This window comes from Neopsephotus bourkii, unplaced genomic scaffold (genome assembly GCF_033783945.1).
Source record: "Neopsephotus bourkii isolate Nb327-2 ecotype Australia unplaced genomic scaffold, CSIRO-AGI_Nbou_v1 NB_1328, whole genome shotgun sequence".
Taxonomy (NCBI): Eukaryota; Metazoa; Chordata; class Aves; order Psittaciformes; family Psittacidae; genus Neopsephotus; species Neopsephotus bourkii.
In genome coordinates this window covers 1643278-1663700 of record NW_026901808.1, presented here as the reverse complement: position 1 = coordinate 1663700, position 20423 = coordinate 1643278, and the positions used below count along the sequence as shown (strand labels likewise).

At 41.4% G+C, this 20423-nt stretch overlaps 1 protein-coding gene across 1 annotated transcript in view; it reads left to right on the top strand.

The window, feature by feature from the left end:
* Nucleotides 1–12547: 12547 nt before the first annotated feature.
* Nucleotides 12548–20423, top strand: part of PRKAR2B (protein kinase cAMP-dependent type II regulatory subunit beta) — an 83142-nt gene continuing 75266 nt past the window's right edge. Inside the window, exon 1 of the mRNA XM_061366269.1 lies at nucleotides 12548–13090. Coding sequence (XP_061222253.1) covers nucleotides 12748–13090 — 343 coding nt within the window. The 5' untranslated portion in view covers nucleotides 12548–12747. The remainder of the gene's footprint in view (nucleotides 13091–20423) is intronic.

Sequence of the window (20423 nt, the reverse complement as noted above, 5' to 3'; positions counted from 1 at the left end):
AGAATCAAGTTCACTGGAAAAGTAGAAAGGATTTTTGTGTTGACTCTTAACTTCTCCATGAGGGAAGAAATTCTTTACTGTTAGAGTGGTGAGGCACTGGAATGGGTTGCCCAGGGAAGTTGTGAATGCTCCATCCCTGGTGGTGTTCAAGGTCAGGTTGGACAGAGCCTTGGGAGACATGGTTTAGTGTGAGGTGTCCCTGCTCATGGCAGGAGGGTTGGACCTGGATGATCTTAAGGTCCTTTCCAACCTTAACTATTCTATGATTCTAAGGTGTGCTGAGCAAAGAAGCAAAAAGCTTTGTGCTGGAGATTTTTTTTCATTCTCCAGCCTACAGCTATGGTACTTGCCATAAACAATAGATAAGAAACAAGTTAGAAAGTGAGTAAATTATCATCATCTTTCAGAGGGAAAATCAGAAATGTCACAAAAAGAACAAAAGGCAATGGAACCATCAATTCAAAAGTTTAGATGCCCTTTTGCAGGCTGAGAACTACTAGTTGCAATTACATTACCTGTGATGCTTTGAAGGATTCTGATTTATGGACCTTGCTCTGTGGTAAACGCTTTTTGCTACAAATGGCTTTGAAACTGGCCAGTGTGGCAGAGTCCTCATGCAGGGTCTGGTCACATCAATGAGACTGTCCTTGAATCCTGGAAGTGGGATGCTGCCTCTTGTAGCAAACTCATTGAAGATCAGAGGTGTGCACAACCAGCGAAGGTGGTACTCCAGATAGGAAAGGGACAGAGAAGTTTTATGGGTTTGTGGGATTTTTTGTCCCCCTTCATTTGAAGTAGTGAAAGAAGAGAGTGTTCTGCAACCTGTTTCAATGTTCTTTAGTAGCTGTTGAGCTGTGAGTAATGCTCCCCTTCAAAACCTCCTTGACGCATACCCTGGTTCTTAGCTGAGTGAGCTTTGTCTGGAAACCAGCTATTAGCCACTCACCCGTATCTCAAGAGTCAGGCCGTCAGTACTGAGGTGTCATGATGTGTTCATTCTCTTTAGGTTTTGTACTTACAAACTGGATTGCTTGGAATAAAAGTGGCTTTTCTGTCCTGCTGCGTAAAGAAATAAAGATGTTTCTGACATATAATACTGTTTTGTTCAAGGATAAGGTCATCTTACTGTGCCAAGGAAACTCTTTTTAAGGCCACAGAATGAAGTAATTCCAAAAATGCACTGATTTTTATTAATGTTTTTAAGCTTTCTGTCTAGCCCAAGGCATTGTTAATATTGATATTAATACATACTTGGCTTCCGAACAAGCCTGCAATCACTGTAGCTCATTTATATTAAATATAAAAACTCTAAACCCTCAATTGTTAAGACATCACTGCAGTCCAGCCACCTAGCAGCAGGTTCTCATCTGTTTGAAAAACAGACTTCCAGTGGGTTTCAGCTGTGGTTGCTTCTTTAAAAATTGCAGATTTATACTCCTGCTTGTCCAGTTTAATCAGAGAGTGAATAATCTTTTCCATGTTTGAATTACTACCATTTTAGTAGAGGAGCTCAGCCTAGTTTTGTTGTTGCTGCTGGATGAGTAATTCCTCCTCACCCAAGCAGTTCCATTGAGTTTCAATTTAAGCAAGAACTTGCAAGATCAGGACCTTTCACCCTCAGCACTGCCTCTTTTTTAGAATGTAACTATTTTTATTCTCCAGCTTCCAGGCACAGAACTGTTGACAACTAAACTGAGGAATGCCAATGCTTGAGACACAAAAAGAAAATAAAACCATCAATAAAATTATGTATTTTTTTCAAGACATCATGCTTTTTATTTTGTTTACACAAGGGAGTAAGTTTAAAGTATCTTCATGTTTTGAAAGATAAAATCTTAAATGCTGCACATGTTTAAAATTAAATAATGTTTTATGCTTTACTAAGTAGTAGGTATTTTAAAATGGTAGATGTTTTAGTAGTAGATATTTCAGTATAAATTCCAGCACATATTAGTCTTTCTCCAATAAAATATGTTCTTCCATGAGCATTTTGAAAAGCTCTTCTTATATTTCCACATATTTACAAGCAGAAATTAAACCATTCCAGGGAAAAAATCTCTACCTGCTCCTTAAAACAACTTGGGTAGGTGTTAATCTGTACTTACCTATAATGAAAATATGGATGCCAACCACTAATGACATAGCGCAGAGGTGATGCTGTACTAAGGTGCAGCTATGTTAAAGACCTTGACGGTGGAACAGACTGCACCCTCAGCAAGTCTGCACAAGATACAAAACTGGGAGAAGCAGTTGATTGTGCTGCCATTCACTGGGACCTTGACAGGACAAATGCTCTCCAAATACTGAGGCTCCCCAGGACAAGAGAGACATAGACCACAGCAAGTACAGCCAAGGGCCACTACCATTGATTAAGGGCTTGTAGCATCTGGCATACAAGAAGAGGCTGAGACAGCTTGCACTGCTCAGCCTGAAGATGGTTCCAGACTGTTCAGCAGTGCCCAATGATAGGGCAGGACACAACAGGCAGGACCTGAAATACACAATCTAGACCACCTCCAGAGGTACCTGCCAGCCTCAGCTGCTCTGTGATTCTGTGATTTTTCTCTATACTTTAAAGATTACGAGACATTGTTCTTACCTCTTGTTCACCTCTAATTAAGTTACCATTTCACAGCAGAAAGTAATATGAATCCTGTACGACTTTACCCCAACATATTCTGTAGTGGGCAGCAGCTTTTAAGCAACTTCAGTGGGCTCTGTATCGGTTCTGCACATGATGAACTGAAACAGTGACAGGATACAAAAGATTTTTACTGCTTGCAAAATGTAGCCATAATCAAAGCCCACTGTTTTCTGTAAATGCAAATCAGTTTTACTATGGTACAGTCAACACCAGCTCTGCACTGCCCTCCATCATTTAGGAGTGTTGTGCTATTTCCATGGAGAAAGGAGTGTGCCCAATTCTGTAGCAAAGCTTCCCCTTACAAAGGGAGGGTTGGGGAGGCAGATGCCTTCAATGATGAACTCTTCTTGACATCTTTCAGTGAGAGCATCTCCACTGCCCAAAGTTCACTGCTCTTACTTTAGCCATCAAACACGGAAAATCTCAGTCGCTAAGAAACCCAAATACACGTTGCAGCTGGGACTTACTTTGAAAAATGACTGGTCCTGCCAGAGCTGTGTTTGGTCAAAGGGAATTTTCTCACCCAAAGATCCCCATATTTCTGTGCCTGCATTCCTGCCCCATTCCTTCTTCAGCACCTTCAGAAAAAGAACATCAAAACAAGCATCTAGTTATTACAGATCACCAAAGACAGAGAGATGATCCATGTGTGATTCTTACCTTTCAAAATGACTGTTCTGGGGCAATTCCAGTCACTTTCCTTTCTTACAGAAGAGGCAGACAGGCTATGTTTTGAAGTCTCGGTCCAGAAATGGACCACAGTTTTGAGATGTAGTCATTAACTCAGTTCCAAGGAGAACTTTCTTGCCTTCCCACATCTGAGTAGTCCATGTACCTTGCCAGCTGCTACCAAACTGGTCTACTTCTGGTCCAAGGCAGTATAGGACAAGGAAGCTGTCATCTAGATGGCAGAAGGATGATAGATAAATCCCTGGCCCTGGATCCTTGCTATATGTGTTACAAAGTGCAAGCATTGAACTTGTCCTCTCTGTAAGTATCCAGGCAAACCTCTAGGAATGAGCTCACATTTGAGCTATTAGGTATAAATCAAGGTAGACAGAAGATGTAGAAAGGACTACAGACTTGAATATTCAGCCTTGAGGCCATATTTCTTCCTTTTCCTATTTCTTTGAAAGCTTTGCTGGATAATGCTGTAAGAAAAGGATAGGGCACTTATGCAGGATGTCATGGTGCAGGTTCTGTGATGCATGTACTGCAGATGAGTTGGGGCTGGGGCAAATATTAAAATGTCTTTTACACAACACACTGCATAGGAGTTTGGGAGAGGTCTTCTACGATGGTACCCTGCTTATATGCAGACCGGGCATGCCTAAGGCACTTTATAAAGGACAGTACTGGAACTGCAACTGTGTCTGAATACGTGAGATCCTGACTAGGTTTTCTGATAAGGATAAAACAGGATGGTTTGTATTTAAGTACATTGATTGATTTTAACACACAGATAAACCCTTAAAGTAAATGAGAGAAAAAGGTCCACCAAATGAAGGAGATCTCAGGGCAGAAAATTATGCTGACCTGGAAAGCACTGTGCAAATTTGAGTGGATATGTTGACTAAAGACCATGTCCTTATTTACGTAAACTGTCCTTTTCAGGCAAAAGGACAAATCTGCTCTTTCATACCAACAGATGCATTATCTGCTTGAACGTCTCCATAGCTCCTTATGCAACTGTTAAGTTGTAAATCAGTGTGAAGCTTGATGTGTTCTGGCCAGCCCCACCTCATGGATGGTTCCTACAGATTAATCTTCAATGAATTTGGGCAGCCTCCAAACTGTCTTGCAATGTAAGCCCAGAGAGAGGGATTTAAGCAGAACATCACCATCTCTCCAACAACCGCTGGACTCTGTTACACTCAGCACAATCTGAGCAAAGATTCTGCCCCGTTGGCTCCAGATGCAGCTACGTGCACGCAGCCTTTAGGTGGAGTAGAGTGAGCATGAATAATGGCAGACCCTGAAAAAGAAAGAAGAACAAATATTACTGCCAGTGAGGGAGACTTTCACTAATGTAAAAAGCTGCCCTTTCATCTCCACATACATAAGAGTTGTCCTCAGCCAATGGGTTCAGTATGAGCAAGGAGTACTTACCCGATAAAACATGAAGAAGTGCTGTTGCAAAATCATTTAGATCTGAAAAAAGCACACTTGGAAATAAATAGGGGGCATTGGGAAATCACATTCTGGCAACTGCATAAAGTGTGTGTATTTCCCATAGAATTGAATAAAAATAGACTGTGCCCAAAACAAAGATTAAAAACTCATGGGAATGCATGTCTGGCACTGTTTATACTCCACTCCTGGGGTTAAAGTTGGAATATTGAAAGGGTGGTGCAACCATGAATTTTATTTAAAAAATGTAAGTATTTCTGTTTCTTATAGAAGTATAAAAAATAATCACATGCTTTCTTTGGTGACCCATAATTCTACATTAAATAGCCAGTCTTAACTCATTGCAAGTCAGCTAAGTTAAGATACTTACATTGCATTTGTAGAGTGATTAATATGATGGGGTCTTAAAGTTATGCCAAAATACAAGCAGTAATGTCATATCCAGACATAGATGTATGCGTATTTATTTATACATGAAAATACATATATGAGAGAGAGATAGAAAGACAATCTTTCTCTTCCAGAATCTGTAAAGGTCATTACATTTAGATTATTTTTTAATCAAATGCACATTTACAAGTTCTTATAAACAAACTATCCTGAGACAAAATGGAGGCTTGGCACTCCAGTGCACAGCTCTGAAACATCCACATTTAGCCTTTAAGGACTTCTGGTTTGAATTAAGGCTCTTCTCTCCAACACAGCTCTTCCAACCATAGGCACACATCTTCCCTCACAATGCTGGGCAAGTATCTGAACCCCTTGTTTGATACCTTTAACACACAAAAGTGTCTGTTGTGCAGCCTAGCATGCCTAACTACCCAAGCCAAACTGTGTGCAGAGACACCCAAACTGAGAAAGAGACACATCCTTTATTATGGTTGGAATGTTGGTTTTGCTCCCTAAGACTATTCTCAGTTTTCACCATGCTGAAAGTCTGCATGAACATTACCACTGCATTAAGGTGGTAATATTCAGCTGGTGCTCGTGTAGCCTCTTTAACTAATACTTATGCAGGTGCCTCGTTCCTCCTGCCAAGTAAATACTAATTTCTTCAAGAAAATAATGAGCAACAATTCAATATATCAGGAAAAAAACCAACAAAACCCAAACCAACAAAAACCCCATCAAAACCCAAGCAAAACCCCAACAACTACTGTCCACTGAAAAACTTGCTTCATCCCTAGAAGACATCACTTAGAACCACAGACCCAACAGCTCTGAGTCCCTGCTTTTGGAAATTAGCTCCCAAGAAACCTAAGATAATTCTCGTAACATATTTGTTTGGAGGAACATTGGCAGTTAATAAGCAATGCAAGGCATGAAATTGTAGGGCTGCTCTCCATTCAACAATTATTTCTGCTAATTTGCTCCCTGTTTTTTCCACACAGCAGACAACCCGAAGATCTCAGATCTAAACTCAGTTCTAGTGAGAAGATGGCTTGCAGGAAGAAAGTTCATTAAAAAAAAAAGTCATCAGATTCCCCAGCTCCCTCAAGGAAAATGAAAAGCAAAACTATCCATTTGCTGCAGCTCTTCTGCATTTACATAATACCCAAGCATCTACAGTGGTGACTGTATGTTTTTGAAAGCGTATTTGGACTATGATTTTCTTACTATTACTTCATATTTTGTAAAATCTGAGAACCATTGCACCCTTTGGGATATTTGTGTTCTCCTCTAGAGACACAAAGGAGTTTGACTTTCCATGAGAAGATGCTGAGACATTTTTCATAAACAAGACCAATACTGTTCTTTGCCTTAAAGGGCCTAGAAGGAACCACCAGACTATCTAGACTGATATTCTTTATCATTTAGATCATTCAGTATAAGATTCTTATACTTTGCGTAGCAATTGCTTCGATCAAGGCTGTGAACCCTCCCAGTCTTTTCAACTCAAGGCATTTTCTTCAGCTTATGAATAATTCCTGTGTCTCTTTTCTGCACATCTCCTATTTTTCCATATTCTTTTCAATATATGAACACAAAAACTGTAGGCTATACACTTTTACTGGTCTCAAGAGTGATTTACAAAGGGAAAATCACCCGTTCCTATTTCTGGTCTCCCTCTTGAAACAACCAAGAATCTTATTAGCCCCTTTCTCTACTGAATTATATTGGGAATTCAAGTTGAGCTGTTTCTTCATTTTGATCCCTAAACCCTTTTAGAAGCACTGCTTTCCAAGATAAATTCCTCCCATTTTGTAGATACATCTTGCACTCTCTTCTTAAGTCAATGCCTTTATGTATAGCCGTGTAAAGTTATATATAGAGTTTATTTAAAAGACAAGTTTTCCAGACTGCTCCATACTCTCCTGAGCTCACTGATATCACTGTTCTGACTGGGTTTTGTGTCATCGGGAGATTATATCAGCAACATTTAAACTTGCTCCCAAGTGAATACAGGAGGTGTTGAACAGAAGCAACTACTGTCAATTCCTGGGGAACTTCTCCATCTGATGATGATTTTCTCTTGTCAACTGCTTGGAGAGATGTCTCTGTTAGCCATTTAACAGGTTGTGTTGACAGTGTACAATGCCATATTTATAAACAAAGTAAGATATATTAAAAAAGATCCTGTAAATAGACGAAGTCTACTACCTCTACATTGTCATTTTATCACATTACTTTTAAAATGAGGTTTATTTTTACTGACAAGTTCAGCACTCACTATATTGACTATTCTGGTCAAAATTTTCTGAAATTACAGGTGCCCAAATTGAGGTACATAAGGAGAACTGATTTTCTCATAGAAGGTATCCAGTAGTTTCTAAATATCAAGGACCACAAACAGTGGATTTCAATGGAAATTAACAGCTCCTTCACTGAATAATAACAGTTTTATGCAGAGTCTGCAATAAGTCACAAAGCTCATACTTCCTGGAAAGTCCAGTCTGGGGTTAAGAAGAACTAGGGTGAATGGAAGAGTAGGAAGTTTAGGTTAAAAGACGTGACACTCTGCAATTCTTCTGACCATATTATCTCCGTAGATGAAGATGTTCAGACTTGGTTTCATGACCAGTGTATGTCAACCTAAATTTGAATTGCTAATGAAAAGACAGTCTGTTACTTACTCCTCCTGAGCCGTGACTTCTACCCTCTTCTCCCTGTCAGCATGACAATTCATGTCCGCTGTATCAGGTGTTAAATTTGACTGACTGCATTGCCCTACAAATGCTAAAAAGGTGACACAAGGGAGGGGAAATAAACACTTGTCAGGGGTTATCAGGGTGCCATTCTGGTGGGAGGAAAGTTCTCAAATCTTCTATCAGGTTAAACTGGTGGTGAATCGGTAAGGAAAATAGCAGGGGCTATTTAATTTACAGTGCTTCACCACTGTTCTGTTTCCAGCCCAAGTTCTGAACTTGGCCTTTCTGCTTGTTCAGAGAAAATCCTATTCAGCACAAATAAGAATTTTAATTGAGTATGTAAATGGCTACTTGGATCTTGACATTCTGTATTTACATTAGGCAGGGGAAGAGTTAAGTGTTTTGAATCCACAGAACAATAAAAATGGGCAGAGCAAAGGGCATGAGAGGGAGAACAGGAGATTCAAGTAAAGGAGGAATCATGAAGAATGTGTTCAGATTTGATCCACAAATTACAGGCACTAGTTCCTTATATTGTTGATAGAACTGAATACTTTTCTGAGAAATAGATTTCGGTTTGATAATGGATTTGGTAAAATAATAATAGCGACCTATTATTCTAATGAGAAGAATAGAAAAGCAATAAACTATGGATCTTCACAGCTGCAAGTTTTGTTATTGATGAAAAAATCTATGGATGGACGACTGCCATTAAAAACTGTTTGTAAGAAAAATGCGTGAGCAAGATTTGCCTAGTAAGCCAGCATGAGCTGAGAAGAAAAAAAGAGTCAATATATGTGACATTTTAAAGGTATTATGGAAGATCAGAAATTCGTACATTATTCCTATGAACTGTGGTGCAAAACTTACAAACCAGCTATTGCTTCATCAAGAGTCAGCAAGAAAAACATTTCCATGCAGCTAAAGACATTTTGAAATAAATATAAAATCCAATGAAGGGATTTGCAGGTTGCTTGTCAGCACCAGTGTTTAATCGTGCGATATGCAAAGTTCGTCTGCATCTAAAATTTAAAAAGCCAGGACAAAAGATTTAAGATAACATAAACCAAAATATTTAAAACACAGGAAATAGAGAGTAACACCTCCCACATCCAAACATCAGTCTTTTCCTACTACACTGACTAGGTATAGGGCCAGGTTTTGTTCTGTGTTTTCTCCAGTAAATTATGAGCTCTCATTCCATTGAGACCCACCACTGGGAGTTGCTAGGTTGCCAGTTTAGGAGATTACTACAGATGAAGAGATCACGGTCTCTTCTTTCTGTGCTAGCTCTGCAGCTGGTCCAAGCAGACAATAGTAATAGTCCCTCTTGCCTCCAAGGAGGTAACTAAGGAAAGGGTTTATACTGTGCTTGCTAAAGTTACTATCCACTCAAGATAAAAGGCTTTACCCAGTCTGAGACTCACGACATTATGTGCACATTTTTGCCCTTCTGTACAGCAGATGGCTGTTTAAGAGTGTCTTTTGAAGTGCTGGAGAAGGATGTTCCTATCTGGTAAAAAGTCGAAAGCTGGCTGCAAAAAGGTTTATAGTTGGCTGTTGGATGGACTTTAAATAAAATTCATTTAAATGGACTTTTAATAAAGTCAATTTAAAGCTCAAGTTTATTAAATTTACTAAATTTGCATTTACACTGCTAAAGACAAGGCTTGAAAGTCTGTCTCTCCTTCTTCTGCACTCTCTTCATCCTCTACGTGATCAGAAAGGATCTAATTCTCCAGTCTTTAGCAGAAGCATTCCCAACCACTGAAGTATGCTGCCTGGAACTGTGTGGGAGACAGCCCTTGCTATTTCTTAGCTGCTAGCTGTAGTCTCCTAATTTTTCACAGCTTTGAACCAGGTGAAGGGACAGACTGACATGAAAAGCTGGTAAGTGTTGTGTTATGAAGACTGCATCTGTTGGCTAGGAGGAAAGGAGACAACACAAGTCTTTGCATCATTTTCCTGGTAATTGCAAGGGGAATGTTCTGCCCAATCCCTTTTCAGTACAACAGGATTTGTGAAGGTTTTGTGTTCTCTTTAATTTCAAGATGATATTCACAGCTGACCTACAATGACACACAAAATTTAGTAGCAATGAATAAAACTTATTGGAGAGATGTGAACTGATACTCTCATTACCTAACTTCACTCTGCTAGACATAACACATTCTGGGACAGCTGTCCCCCTCATGAGGATTTAAAAGCAATTTATATGTCAATGCAAACTCCTTGGAACAGAAAGTATCAAAGGAAACCAGGTGACACCAACATGAACTACAAAGTTCACTGCCATCCTCTGAGATACACCAAAACTCAAGATATGTCTCACTAGAAACAAACATTTTGGTCTGTTTTGAAAATAAAAAAAAAAAAAAAGAAAAACAATAAAATTCTATGGAGTGCTACCACTTTGGAATATCTTATTCAAATTATCCCAGTTTTGTATGCAAACATCAAAGGCTGGCTCTTGAGGATGTCCTCAGAGAAACAATCTCCTTTCATGTGTGGGAGGACAGGAGGCTCTGGCAGGCTAGGGAAGTCCTTGATTAGATTGCAAAAAACATTGTGCTGCTGGTAAATTCCTAGAATAATAGAGTGCCTTGTCTGACTAAGAGAAAACCTCAGGGATAACAAACCTTTCAGTCCTAGAAGACACCAGTAAATGAAATATTGTGTGCTAACAGAACACTAGCGCCTGGAAAGCACCAACACCTCCTTCCTGGATGTTTGTCAGAGTTTAGGTATCCCTCAGCCTGGTCACAAACAGATCAGCCCTCTCAGGAGTGTGAGAGGCCTTTTAAGCTCGTAAACTTGCAAATGAGCTAATCTGGCATTTGTAGCTAAACTTCACAGATGACTAAGGTCTGCACCAGTCTGTAACGTCAGCTCTCCTGCTGCACTGGGTTCCCAGCCATGGCAATGTATGTGGCTACATGCTACACCAGCACAGGCAGCTGTGGTCAGCGTTTGCTGGTGCTGGGGCATGGCACGAAGTGTGGTGTGTGGGTAGACTGTTTGCCCGCCAGGACACTGCAGTGGAGCCTGCTGCTATCTTCTGCAGCCCAGTGAGCACTCATGGTCTGCGCCAAGAGGACTCCACCTGACCTTGAAGATGTTCCTCAGGCTGGACAGTACCAAACATCAGTGAATTTCACTTCAAATAAGTACTGCATAATGGCTAGCTGCAGGCTTTTCTTGCAGAGAGAACTGAAGCCACAAGGTGTAGTTCAAAAGTGTTCCACAACTCCATTGGCAGAGGTGTCTCCTACTGGTACAGGTCAGCAATATCACTCACGCATGCACAAATCACTAATCTGCCTGGTCTATAACACTGTGAAGATCCAACCTGGGAACAAAGCTCCCTTTGAAAATGCATACAAAGGGAGCATTGGAAACGAATTCAATTAAAAATGGCTTTGAGATCCGCATCTGCTGGAAAGGTATCACAGGGATTTCTGTATTCTGCTGTCACGTTACTTTCAGAAGTCAGGTCTTTCAGTAACTTGCTACTGTGAACTTGAATTTTGACTGTTTATCTTACACTAAGCTCTTATACAGTACATTTCAAGGCAATTTGTGTAATGCTGAGTGTTTAGTAAAATCAATTATCTAACAGCCAAGTAGTCCCAACCTTAGACGTTTTAGCAATTAATTTACTTGGTGCATAAAAATAAGACTCCAACAGATATTTCTGGAGCCCCCAAACGCTGGTCAAATGTTCAGAGGTGATTATGAATCAGGGGGTGGTGCAGTTCTCATCATTCCAAGGATCCCACTTTCAAGAAGCGTTTAGTAAAACGCCCTGTGAAAAACATGGCACCCGTAATTACGATTTACTTAAAACATTTAAGCTTCCTGGTGATGACAAGCAGCACCTACTTAGCACTGTGCTAAGTAGTCCCTGCAGCATGACTTGGAACAGCTCTGTGTTGAGCATTGGCACTTGGCAATGTTTAAATTGAATGGGTTTTCTTTCTTTCTTTTTCTCCCCCAAACAATTGCTTCTTTCTCTAGCTACATTTTTAACGGACCTTAGGCAACCGGCTGACAAGCAGGAGACATTTTCTAGCAGCACATCACCCCACCTCATCCTGAATAACATAGATGAATATAAATAGCACGTCTATGGATATGAATGATGTGGGGAATATCTTTAAGGCGGTACACGGCCGTGAAAAAGCACATACTACATCCACTGTGGTCCTTCACTGAGCGGGGACATGTCCGCTGACACGGAATCCCCGCTGATCACCGCAAGGGAAGGGCGCCCAAAGCTGAGGGGACCCCGGGAGCTGCTGTGGTGGCGGCCAGGCGCGGGAAGGGGGCGTGAGGAGAGCCCAGCAAGAGGCCTCGGGGCGGGGGAGAGGGGGAGGTAACAGCACCGCGGCCCTGTGCGGGGGCACCTGCCCGCTCCCGAAGGGCTCTCCGCCCCGGCGCGGCAGGACAGGGCAGGACAGGGCAGGGCAGGGCAGGGCAGGGCAGGGCAGGGCAGGGCGGCCCGGCCTCCGCTCGGTGCCTCCCTCCGGCGGCGCGGGCGGGGCGCGCTGCGGGCCGCAGTCCCCGGCGGGAGGTTGTCATGGTTTCCCGGGTCACATGTGTGCGAGGTTCCCCCGGCGCGGGGGGAGGAGGTGCTGCCGCCGAAGCTGCCAGCGAGCCGCTGCCCCCCGCGGGCCCGCCCCCCGCCCGCTCCCACCTGCGCCGCCGCCGCCCGCCCCTTTCCCGTTGCCCACGGGCGATCCGCCGGGCGCGCCTCGTCCCCGGGCTGCGGACCCCCGGCCCCCGCCGCCGCCCGCGGGCTCTCCCCCCCTTTTCCTCCTCCTCTCCCCTTCCCTTCTCCCTCCCCCTTCCCAGCCAGGCTGCGCCCCCCCGGCCGGCCCCGGCATGAGCATCTCCATCCCGGCGGGGCTGACGGAGCTGCTGCAGGGCTTCACTGTGGAGGTGCTGCGGAGCCAGCCCGGGGACCTGCTGGAGTTCGCCCTCCAGTACTTCGGGCGCCTCAAAGAGGAGGCGGCGGCGGCCAAGGCGGCGGCAGCAGCGGAGAAGGAGGCGAGCGGCCGCAAGGCGGGCACCCCTGCGTCCGGCCATGACAGGAGCAGCCAGCCGCGCCGGGCCCCCCTCGACGCCCGCGGGGTCAACTTCGTCGAGGAGCCCATGCAGACCGACTCCGAGAGCGGCGAGGAGGAGGAACGGCCACCGCCGCCGCCGCCGCCGCAGCAGTTCCCGGGTAAGGGCCCCCAGCCTGGGGTCGGGAAGCAGCGGGCAGGGCGGGTGGGTTCCCCCGGCGTCCGGGCTCAGGTGGGGAGCGCAGGGTTTGGAAGAGGCTCCCGCTTCAGCGGCCTCGTGGTGGCCGCGGGTCAGTGCGGGGCTGGTGGCGGCGGGACGTGAGGAGCACGGTGGCCGCGGTGATCGGGGCATGAATGGGGAGAGGCGGCCGCCGAACAAGGGAGCCCACGGGAGGTTTCCCGTCTCCCGCTGCAAACTTTTACCTCCTGGGCTTTGCCCTTTTGTTCAGCAGCGCTGGATGTTGGGCACGCAGGTATCGCCAGCGTCCGCAGCCGTATCTCTTATAGCGTATAGGTCTGTGATAATCCTAACAGGAGATCTGTATGTTTCCTTTTCCTAAGAGCACCAGAGAGCAAATCTACATTTTGTAATTAGTCCAATGTCATGCCTACCTTAGAAAACACCTCTAATGGGCGTTACTGTATTTACACACTTGATAAAGCATTTCACATAGAGGTACTTACATGCGTTTCAAAAAGTAGAGCACAATTTAAAACATAATTGTTTCTTGAAACCCAGGGTGAAATTTCCTGCACGGTAGAAGGGCCTATGGAGCAAGAGTAGCTGTGAAGACAGCAAAGAATCTATGCGATATCTTTGTGTTCGAGAGTAACACCTATCTGCATGCAGCTAATGATACCTATCTTTCTGAGGCTAACTGGCTTTATTTAGAGAGGATGTCAGTGCATCAGCCGGTCTGATTCACGGGACGAGTAGTAGCTGTCTTTGAAGGGTGTGTAGTGCTTGTCTTTGTGCAGCGAGCAGGGTCAGTCAGTGCGGTTAGAGATGGAGGTGTCAGTCAGTAAGGTTAGATGGAGAAGAGAAAGCATGCAAGCACCTTTATTGTTAGCTTTTTTTTCTTTTTTATTTTTTGAGAGCAGCTTGAAATTGAAGTGTATCTCATCAGATCACTGAAGCATGCATCCCTCCAGGTCATGCTGGAGGTAGCTTTACTTAGCAGAGCACAGAAACCAGCTGTTTGCTAGATGAATATCAGTGCAGTTTTTGGAATAATGTCTCGTGTGCATTTTATCAAGAAAAATGTAGATGTTTGAGAACTGGGTGAGTTTTCTAAATGCTTTATGTTTCACCATAAGACAGCCGCCATTCTTTTCATCTGTTCTTTGCAGCTATACCATATGCATTTAATGAGAATTTGAATCTGTCAATCAGGTTCTGCAGTGTTAGAGCTCAAAATTACCATGTAAGTCTGATGATGTGAAATTAGCAAAAATCTGGAAATTTGCTGTCTTTGAAAGCTGAAATGGTGATAATGTGGAAGAATAAATTATTATCTTAATTCCCTAACACTAAACGTGGTTTTCAAACATGAATTACTGTATCACTGAACAGACTCATTGGTGAATGGAGAACTGAAATGGTGAATGGAGGAAAGGGCAGAAATATAGCCTGGTTTATTAGTGTGTAGTGTTACATACGTACAACTTTACAGGATGCATTAAGAAGCTTTAAAAACTTTTCCAGTGAATACCTGTAGTCAAGATTCTCTTGATATTCTTTTTGTTGTGATTGTGCAGAAAAGCCATTACTGTCAATATTTGTGTTAAAAGATGTGCTAGAAGGACTTATTTTAACTGATTGATATATTAATTTGACAAAACCCATTTAAAACACCACATTTTTAAGCCTAATATGTTTTGAAAGTTTAATTGTGTTACGGCCTGTAATTTCTGTCGCTTGAAATAATTAACCATTAGAAGTAACAAAAATTGAAATACTTGTGAAACCATGTCGAGAGTGCATAGTAAGTTTATATGATTACTAATAGTGTGCTTGTGTGTGTGTGTGCGTTGTGCAGGAGTATGTATTTTAAATTCAAATTTTATGTCTGCCCTGAATACGTATTCTTTTAAGGTAATGCAACAATGCATCCACTCAGTCTTTTGTTAATAACTGGAGGCATAAAGGCTTGTATTCAAATCATTGTTCCATGGGTTTAAATACCAATTAAAAAGTATATTTCTATTGTGCCTTTGCTTTCCATTTCTGTAAGCAGCAATTCTTGAACTTAAGTTGGGGGGGGGGGGAGGGAGAGGAGAGGGCAGAATTTTCTTTTCATTTTTTTCTTTTGCTTTTATGAACAATCAAACTGCTTCTGTATAGTCGATTTGTCCTGTACATGTCCTGAACTGCTCAGGAGAGCAGTTTCCTCAGGAGAGGAAAACAAATTGGAGGAGTTTATAAGCGAATGTGAAAATAAAAATATCTTTGAAGGAGCTCAGACCTGGTCGTTGATCTTTTCTTTGTTAAAGCAGTACACTTGAAATGTCAAGCTGACTTCTTCAGTTAATTCAAGCAGGACATTGTTGAGAGCTCCTTGCAAATTCTGTTGTCTCCAACACCCCTCCCAACTTGTTTCTAAATACCTACAGGCATTGCAGTTGAACTCTTTGTCAGTGTTAGTTTTGTCCTTGAAATGCATTTTGGAAGGTACATCAGCATTACCCTGTTCAGAAATGAGGAACTCACATAAACTGTGTTTAAAAGGCTATGCTCAGGATTGAATCATATGTGAACCAGGAATTAAACCGTGTCCAGGTTCTCTGCTTTGTCCATTACATCAGTTGCAGAAATCAAATACGGGTAAAGCAGTTACCTTCTCTGGAGGGAAAACTTTTTGTCTTGGTGTCATAGTTCTAAATTGTCACCTAGAGTTAAGGTGACCTCTGAAATGAAATTCTTTAGGCTCAGAGCATGTAGACCATTCTTAAGCACTGTTTAATTTGGGAATGATTTTTAGGCTTTCTAGTTGTGTTTTTTTGCAGGCTTGAAGTGCATTGTAAAATTTGTTACACTGTATCTGCAAAATTTGGAAATGCTGAGTAAGTTGCCTGTTCTTTGACAAGTGACAATACTTTGCTCTCTACCACTTAAAATTTATTTTGATGGATAATAACCCATGTCATCTGTAACAGATGTTTTTAAATATTTGCCATAGCTAAAAATTCATATTTTATCTAGCTTTAATATGAAATAGTAGAGGTGTTTTTAAAAGTAACATTGCTGTTCTGGAAACTAAAAGCCAATGATGCTGTATGTACCATGTGGTGTCTCTGAGCTTCTGTTTACTTTGATTTTCTTTTGCTTTACTTTGATCTGTTTTGGTGTTTTTTTTCCTTGGATAGCGATGTAGTTTAACAGGAAAATACTACAGCTGTCCCTCTCCTCCCCCGTGTGCTTCTTTTGGTGTGTTGATTGCTTTGAGTTACTTCCCTGAAAACTTGAGCTAGAAAATGCAAGTACATATCTCTGCTTTACCCACTGGTTATGTTAAATAACATGAGATCACTGCTTAGCTAAAACATATGTGTTCTAGCTTACAACATCAATGTTAAAAGCCCTCCTTTATTTCAGTTCCCTTATTCAGTCTGAATTGCTTTGCATGCATACTGGTTAATGCAAATTTTGAAATAGTAGGCAAACTGTAGGAACCAGAGCACTGGAGAAAACACTGTACACAACCACATCCATGCCAGCTTTGTGATGATAAATCAGTTCTGTTAATCTTAGTTAGAGGTTTTTTTTCTGAAATTAAGCAAAATCAGAAAGCACTGAACCTTCTTCCTGCAGGTCTGTCATGTGATGGTAATGGATAGATTAAAGCAGTTGAAGGGGTCAGTAAAAGGAAGGGGCTAATATCAACTTATGTATAGGCTTATGTATAGATATGTATGGGTAGTAGGATACTGTTAAATCAGAGACCATGGAAAAAGTATGAAAAAAACCCAGCCACATGAGAAGAATTCACATGAGAAAACCTGTGAATTTCTAAAAAATATGGATATACAAATTAAAACTTGGTTATGATGAGTGGTGGCTGAAAGCATTGCTATTGAATACGTGCTTAGCCAGCTTAAAGCATGAAGTTTTATTTATTTTTTACAGTCACTCATCTGAAATAGAAAAATAAAGCAAGCATTATTTGTGTGGTTATAAGGACAAACCTACTCAGACTCAGGCTGGAGCAGCTTTACAGTGAATGCAGTTTAGAAATAAGAATTTTCCAGTTACAGATGAGTCCCCCTGAGAGCAAGTGAACATGGCATTGTTGGTCCACTCCTTGGCAAAGCTTTGGACTGTATCTCCTTGGCCACTGTGGGTCAGAGTGTAGTGTGTGTAAGACACCATTCCGGATTGGGAAGACGCCTTCTGGGACGGAAAAGAATTTTAGCTGTGTGGATGGGCACGTTGCTCGTTCAGTGGGCCTTGGTGGTCAGGGGATGGCTACTGGATGCTTTTATCTAGTTGTAAAGTCAGTACACAAAACCACAGTGCTTTCAATCCTTGCTGGAAGTCCTCAGAACAATAGAGCTTCTTGAAACAATAGTTTTGACATAGTTTTTTTGACAGGAGCAAGATAAAATATTTCTGCTAGCAGTTACTTTAGAAAGCAAACCTGAGCAAGTTGGCAATTTGTGCTTTATTCAGGTTGGGAGAATTGCAGTCCAAAATCTTAGTTTAACAAAATTATAAGAAACTAGTACTGAGAACTTGTAATGGGTAGCATTTAGTAGCCTTTATAGTAAGGCATATGTGCCTCTATTGTGATTGTAGGTGAAAAGCATACTTTTGCTTAACCTCTTTTAAAAAAAGAAAGTTTGTATTAAGAACTTAGTTGAAATGATAGCAGCCTCCAATCCAGTGTATATGTGTATTTCTGCTCAAAACCAAAGCATGCATGGCTGAAGGTCTCTGTGCTGGCTATCATGTTGTTGAAGTTTATGTCTGTGTATTTAAGAGAGGCAGGAAAAAATTCCTAAGATGTAAGGACACAAAAGTAGTAGAACTATACCAAAAACATTTGAAATTATCTCCAGCTTCTTTTTCTCTAAAGAAACAACTTGAAATTGATTTTGGCTGACTGTTCAGCTCAGAAAATGACACCACCAGTAATTCGGTGAGTATAGGAAGACCTAAAAATTTTCTTGGCATGAGTTTGTAATGACTGCACTATGAATGGTAAGGTACAAACAGTGTCAGTACTAACATTTGTACACCACCACTTTGTTTCTTGCATGTATCACATCTGTTTTAAACAAAAAATGGCATTCCTCAGGAATGCTCTAGGAGTTTTGTGTCACTTGCTGACTTTAGTTCAGTTTCCCCAGAAATGCTCTTTAAGTCTATCCATGGACACTAAGTCTATCCATGGAAACTAAGAAAGTACCTTTTTAGAATGTACTCCTGGTGAAGTTATAAAACCCAACATTAACAGCCTAGTGTTTTAACTTTCACAGAGGTTTTTCTTGCATCTGTAAGTTAAGCTTGGTTTAAAACATGTATATCACAGATTTCATCCCCAGTCTGTTAGGCAAAGGTATTACATTCTATTACCTAGTTCTGTCTGACAAGGACCTTCAGTCTGAGGGAAGCCTACCTTAAATAGTCAAATCTCTGCAGACTTATTGGCCTTAGCTGCTCCTGTAAATCTGGAACATGTGGTTTGGAAATCACATATTTAGGTCACAAGGTACTGATGAATCAAGGTACGGGCTGCTGCCCCATTTCTGGCTTTCCAATATCAAAGATGACCTCTACATTGGGAAATTTCATTTGTTGGACAGTGGTGAAAGAAGCAAGAAGGCAAGGTGGAAGGCAGGACATAGAGGTAGGAAAGGAGTCAGTGTGTGGTAAGGCAAATGCAAAGGAGGAACAGAGGGAAGGAGGAGGGACAGAACTGAAGTGAGGAGAGGAAGATAAAACAATAGAGAGCACATGTGAGAGAGAGCCTTAAGTTCTCTGCTCTTATGTTCTTTACACAGGTAGAACCCTGCTCTTCTCATGTATACATCTCAAATTTATGCCTTGAATTTTCTAATGAAACTCTCTTTGGCTTATAAATGTATTTTGGAAGGCCATAAATGCAAACTTACACTGAAATTAGTGGTCAGAGCATTGTATGAAATGTGAACTTGGTCATCTGATGATGCTGAGGGAGCTTTAAGTATTTCGACATAGTCATCTGTCATTACCATGTCTGGAGACTCATAATGCCTGTATTCTAATGAGCGTGTATTCTAATGAAAGTTTCAACTTTTTTGTTGATGGAGAATCCAGATTTTTGTCAACCATTTTCTGTGTCAAAAAAATAACAGGAACGGTCATAGTCAAGGAAGTCAATAGGCATGTGGGTACAGCTGCAGTCTTCATAGAGACTTGACATGGTTTTGGTGCTGGGGGAAAAATGAAATATTGAATAGTAAGTAACAAACACTTTGTGAAATGTCCCTTTTTTAGTACTTAATAAAAACCAAAGTGGTTATTTCAGTAACTATTATTTTAATGCCTTAAAGTCATGTTATAGGAAAACTGTTCCCACTCCAGGTTTGAGCTCTTCTTTTGAGCTTCAAGTAAATATAGAGAAGTTCCTGTGGTTTAAAAAGGTGACTGTTTTTTTACAAGTGAATGAAGGAGAGAGAAGGCTTTGAGAAAAAAGAACCATTTAAAATGCCTCTGTGTTCTCTGCTGCTGGAATGGGTCCTGATGTACATGAATTAGGAGAAAAAGAAGTGATCTTACTAGGGATGATATGCTATAGAAAAAGACTGATAAATGTAGGTTGTTATTTGGATATGGGTGCATAGAAGATGAAGTCCATGTATGCAGGATTTACTATGTGCTAGGTAAATCTGTTAAAAGAAATATGCACGTATATAAGTAGATATTACCCCCATAAACATCCATCAGTTATGGTATTGCCTGAAAGCAACCTTATGAGAATTCTAAAGGAAATACATATTTCTTTTTTTTCTTTTCTTCGGGACATTAAAGGATGACCCTTACCCTCTCAGGAAACTCTTTAAGTCTAACCATTCATTCATTCTGTAGGAATGATAATGTGTTTACTTCATGCAGCTGAACAGGATGTTCTTAGCGTGAATTTTGATCATGACGAGTAACTGCGAATTTTGTTTTTATGACTTTTTTTCTTTATAGAATAAGTTTTTATTCTGAAGACCAGTTTTCAATCATAGTACTAAAGATGTTGAAGAGGGTGAAGTTTGGCTCTGAGTGTTATTTGTTTTCACTTCATTTTTTACTTTTCTGATTGACTGGTGTTATCACATTTTCCTTCGAAGAAAGGCTTCATGTTTGTCAATTCTATTTTTCATTTAAAAATTGAAGAGCTCTATTTCAAGTTTCTGTGCATTTGGTGATAAAAATAGCAGAACTCACACAGAATTTCTGTTTGCAGTCTCTAGGCAGTGTGATACATGAATCCGGATTTGAATTGATACGGAAGTAACCTAGCA